Raw genomic sequence first — 5,550 nt, forward strand, 5'->3', positions numbered from 1 at the left:
CAAAGGAGCAGGCAAGATTTCCTAAAGGCTACTCAAGAATAGACCATAGTCACAGTATCAATCAGGTTATAGAGCAATGTGCCGAATATAACCAACCCTTATTTTTTCAATTTATTTTACTGTCAGCCTCATTTGGGCTATAACATTGGTGAATAGGAGAATACATACTCAAAAATAAGCAATCCTTATACAAACTATAAACATATAACAATAATTGACAAAGGATAGCCAAAGTTATTTAATCTGAAACACAGCAAACAATGCATAAAAATACACTATACATCTTTAAACACTAAGTCATTTAGTTTTTAAATGAAAGAAGGTATGAATTCAGGGGTGCGATTTTGTAGGAATGCCTTTTTTCATGCCAATACCTTTTTGCGTGACGTCATCGATTTTGGAAATTGTGTATACGTAGGCACGACGTTTCTTGGATCGTCCAATCAGAAGCTCCCTTCATTGGCCGGATGTTTCTTTCGTATTCTCTTCTCTTCTTCCGGGACTGTATAGCAAATTTGTTTTGTAAAACAGCACTTAATAAAAGCGGACTTCCATGCTGCGCAAAGCAAATTCATTTTGTTACATTACAACGCAAAAGCTGCCGCAGTCCAAAGAAATGCAAACGCAAGTGCTCTATTTTTGAAGCCGTAGCCACATAGTAGTCGGATGTGCATCCAATCCATGCCGTTGAGCGCACGCAAAATCGCAGCATTTGTTTACCTGTGAACAGCTGACAGCCTCTAGCGTGTCCGTCTGAACAGCTGACAGTCCCTTGCGTGTCCGTAATTGCGGCCCCGCCCCCGTCAGATCAGGATTGAGGTGAGTAACTATTGCTCGTGTACTGCTTGCATTGTCGTGTGGCTTTCGCTGCATGTCTGACGTGTGATAATTTCTTCTTTAGGAAAGGCCAAGAAGAATTATCCGTAGCCCCCGAGGTCAAACTTTGCAACATAGTGGATCGAGAACTGTCAAGGCATTTTCCATAGGGCACCGCCATGACATAACGATAGCTTCGTCAAAGTTATCGCTGCATCGGTAATACTTCCTGCACTGATACGCTCTGAGAAAGAAGCTGCTACAACATTAAATGTGAGTAGTGACTTCACCTTTTTTTACATTAGTGGTATAAAAAGGCAGAAATAAGTCGTAGTGAGCACTTTACGCAGGCGCTTAGCTTAGACAGAATGTTTGCCTCTAAATTTCTTACTGTGCTGCGGGCCGGCTGAAATTCCCAAGTTGACAAAGAGAAAATGACAGTAAAAGGGCCGCGGGTGTCGAAAGAGCAGGCGGCTATTCTCGTGCAGTTCATCGAGCAGCACCCATACCTGGCGAGAGCTTCTACAGAGTTCTCGCCACGTATGACTGCTGCTCGAAAAAACGAACTGTGGGAGGAGGTGGCGGCGGTGCCTAACGCACAGGGGCCAGCCGTAAAGGCCACCAGCCGTTGGCGCAACCATTGGGCCAAGATGGCCCATAAAGCGAAAAAAGAAGCGGCCAGGGCCGCGAGCGAGAAGAGGTGAGCTTCTAATGATGCTGACAGTAACGTAGTTTCACGTTGTCGTTGTTGCCGTGTTTGCAGGGCTACTGGAGGTGGCAAAGTGGGTGGCGTGGACGGCCGCGTCCTCGACCTCCTTATGAGGACAGGAGGGGTCCTTGTTTCCCCCCCTGAGTACTTCCCCGATAGCGAGGTGCGTACATTGGACTTAAAAAAGTGTTGTTTGTGTGACCTGCTGTGACCGCACAAATTTTCAGCATTACATTGTAACACAATATTGCAAAATGTTTAAGCCCTTTTTTTGTGCAAGTGACAATATAGGTTATGTACTCTGAGCAGCAACTTGTGTACATGATGCGCATTGCACACACTGCTCGCAATGTCTGAACACTACTCTGATTGCAGGACGAGGCAAGTTCAGAGGAAGCTGCAGGGCCCAGCGGTTCCCGCAGACATCTACCAGCGACAACTGCTTTCGTGGTGTCGGGCCCTGCAGCTGTTGCTGGGCCAAGTGGCCTTACACGTAAGGCAGTGACCTAGCTTTTGTAGTAGCATTGTTGTTTGCAGTCGTCACTGTGCTGTTATTACCTTTGTGTCCAACATCCAGCTCTCATTCATGGAGGAGAAATGCAAGACTACAAATGACATGATGTTGTAATAGAGATTTCTTGTGCTTCTTAAGGGTTACTGCTACCAGCAACTTTCTGTGGCATCTTTTGCTCTAACTACCTGTTTTGTGTATCATTATTGTAGCTATGCAGCTATAATGGCATTTCAAAGTGACTGGTTAGGACAATCAATCTGTGTAGGTCGGATAACAGTGAATGAGCAGTCTTTGCTTTTGCCTTGCATGAAGAGCCACCGGCTACGCCCCAGGTGCTGCGGCCTACCACCCAGGTGCCGCGGCCTACCACCCAGGTGCCTCAGCCAACCCCGCAGGTGCCGCAGCCAACCCCGCAGGTGCCGCAACCAACCGCGCAGGTGCCGCAGCCTACCCCGCAGGTGCCGCAGCCTACCCCCCAGGTGCTGCAGCCTACCCCTCGAGAGCCACGGGCACCCCGTAGACAGCCCAGGCAGCAGGAACTTGATGGTGCTGTGATGACGGCTACTGCCGCATACGTTCGCCAGAGCCAGTTGGAGGAAGCCAGAGTTCAAGAGGACACCCGCTTCCGCCAACAACTGCTGGAGCAAAACCGGCAGGTATGTGTAAGGCCACAGATGTATATTTTTCTGCGTATGAAATTGATGAGCATATGACCTCTCTAAAAATTATATTAATTAGTGAACAAGCATAATGTACACGTGTAGTCCTGTGGTAATATCTTGTACACATTCGCGTGATATAACATGTGTAAATATCTACGCAATTATGTGACAAAAAGAAAGAAAGTGGCGTTGAATTCAAGGAAGCAGGTATAGCAATGTAACACATCTTAATGGAATGCGACGGCACAAGTTTTATGGGCCAGAAAGATATTTCCAGTGTTTGAATATACAATGACAAGACAATAGCCTGCAAATGGGGATGAATGCAACACACGAAGGCCTTGTTACTGAGCTTCTGTAATTAAACTAATTACACATCTTTGCTAACAGCACCACAAGGCCCACCTGCAGAGCCTGCGGCAGCACCACGAGGCCCACATGGAGAGCCTGCGGCACCTCGGGGAGGAGGTGGCGGGAATGCGGGAAGTGCACTCGCAGCGCCTCGAAGTGCAGCGGCAACGCCTCGAAGTGGCGCGTCGGTCGCACGAGACCAACGAGCGCCTGCTTCAGCTGCTGCTGGCTGCACTGGGGCATGGTGGCAGCCAAGCCCGTTCCCCCTCTCAGGCCCCACATAACTAAAGGATGCAAAGGTAGCATAGGCAAGGAATTTGTAACTTATCTTAAAATTTGCTGATGTATTAATGATATGAAGGGAAAATATTGCTAATTTGCAAATAAATAATTGCTGAAGTCACCCTTTAATGCAACCGTAAGTAGCATAGCCGTTGCAGCATGAATTTTTTCTTCAAGGTTTACTTCAGCCATAAGAGCGTGCACACCATCAGGCTCACCTGCAAAAGTGCCTGTAGGCCTGGTGTGTGCGGGCATTACGACTGTGGCGCTGCAATTTTGAGGTGCCTAGTTATTGTCATGTCAATTTAAGCACGACGCCTCAGTGCAAGTGTTCTACAATTTAATCCTTGTCATCGAATGGTGAAATTTTCAGGCCTTACTATAATGTCGAAAGCAACCTGTGAATATACACAGCAAAAAAGAAAAAAGTTATGAAAATTCCTTGCCTATGCTCCTTCTTTTCATTTGTGATGTTTATTTTTTGTTTGTTGCATATTTGTTTGTGTCACTACCTACTGAGCTGGAATGTCTCTTTTCTTGCACATCTGTCTCATTATCAAACATTTTGTTGTCATTCAGTAATCTTTCAGGTTGTGATACATTGTATTTTAGCCCTTTGGTGCAATTTGTGTGTAATATTTATGCAGTTTGTCTTATTGAATATCATAATATGGTGCTATGGCTCTTTCAGTTTCAGAGCGCCACAACAGCATGTTCCTTTCACATGTAGTGATGTACCTATACATTTCGCTGTGATAAATATTCGTTTGGCGTGTGATTTAAGCACCTGCTCATTTCTGTTTCTGGTGCAGTTTAAGCCAGTTGTTATTACTGTGTACTTGTGCAGTGTACAACAGTTTTCTTAAACGATGCATGCCGTTACCTGTGATATATTATGATGCAAGAACAATGTGATCCAATATTTATTCCAACGTGTCTGTGATATGTTGCATAATGTCTCTACTACTGAGTACTCATGATTCTCACACTTCTTCAATGTAGAGACTGTCGCATGAGATGTGTGCATAAACAAGGGTATGTTGAAGGCTGAAATACAGAAAGGTGCAGTTTTCCTCTAGTGCTTTTATTTACACATCGCAACCACATTTCTAGTGCTAGCTTGCACTGTACAAATATGACTGTATAACATTGCTGAGTTCTGCTATATACAAGTGAGGTCACTTTGTTGAAATCTATCAACTGCTCGTGCGCGCACACACTTCGCGGGAGCCACAGCGTTTGACATGTCGGATGACCAGTTGGACGGCATTTTCGTCACTCGAAAGGAACTTTGCCGTTGTTGCGAGACAAAATGGTGGAGGACCTAGAAGCTGCGCGTGCAACAGCACGTTCCATGGAGCGGAAGGTGTGACGTGCACTGTACATCTTGGCTTCTGTGAGCTTCTCTGGGCTAGTAGAAAGTGAGGAGACAGGCGCTTATGTCCATCAATGCGTAAGGGGATACGAGTAAGAATCAGGGTACATGCATCTAGATGACGACAGCAGCAACAAGCAAATTGTGGCAGACACTTTGAATATGCCCTTATTTTTAGCTTGCTTTCAATCTCATATGTCACCTCTAACGATACTGTTTTACTTACTATAAGTGCAGGCTTTACATAACCCTTCACTACACAACTTTCATGTACCCACCGTGGTTGCTCAGTGGCTATGGTGTTAGGCTGCTGAGCACGAGGGATTGAATTCCGGCCACGGCGGCCGCATTTCGATGGGGGCGAAATGCGAAAACACCCGTGTACTTAGATTTAGGTGCACGTCAAAGAACCCCAGGTGGTCGAAATTTCCGGAGCCCTCCACTACGGCGTGCCTCATAATCGGAAAGTGGTTTTGGCACGTAAAACCCCATAATTTAATTTTTTTAACAACTTTTACATTTCTCAACAAATCATGAATGCTTTGCATTACGCAGACATCAACTATAACTTAGCACGGGAAATGTATCTGCAATTTCACAGCATGAAATGCACAATGCAATTACTTAAAACTGTGTGCATGCACCTAACGATGCTGACGCTGCTGTTGACGTCGCAGCTGCCGCCGCACGCTCCTCAAATAACGCATGTGCTGCGCACGGGTTGTGCCAAACATGCCAATGACATTGCCGCGAACAGCCCGCCCTCTCAAGTGGCATGGGGTCGCCGTTATTGCCAAGCTCGCTACTACTACTGCCGCTGCTGCTGTCGTCATCACTGTCA

The 5,550-nt window shown here is 46.1% G+C and overlaps 1 protein-coding gene across 1 annotated transcript; it reads left to right on the forward strand.

The window, feature by feature from the left end:
* The first annotated feature begins 1,462 nt into the window (after positions 1–1,462).
* LOC140213002 (uncharacterized) lies at positions 1,463–2,752 on the forward strand. The gene is made up of 3 exons (XM_072284153.1): positions 1,463–1,688; positions 1,901–2,018; positions 2,352–2,752. The coding sequence occupies exons 1-3, from the start codon at positions 1,635–1,637 to the stop codon at positions 2,750–2,752; spliced, it is 573 nt and encodes a 190-aa protein (XP_072140254.1). The 5' UTR covers positions 1,463–1,634.
* Positions 2,753–5,550: the final 2,798 nt, after the last annotated feature.

Source organism: Dermacentor andersoni, chromosome 1 (assembly GCF_023375885.2).
Source record: "Dermacentor andersoni chromosome 1, qqDerAnde1_hic_scaffold, whole genome shotgun sequence".
In the NCBI taxonomy this organism is placed as follows: Eukaryota; Metazoa; Arthropoda; class Arachnida; order Ixodida; family Ixodidae; genus Dermacentor; species Dermacentor andersoni.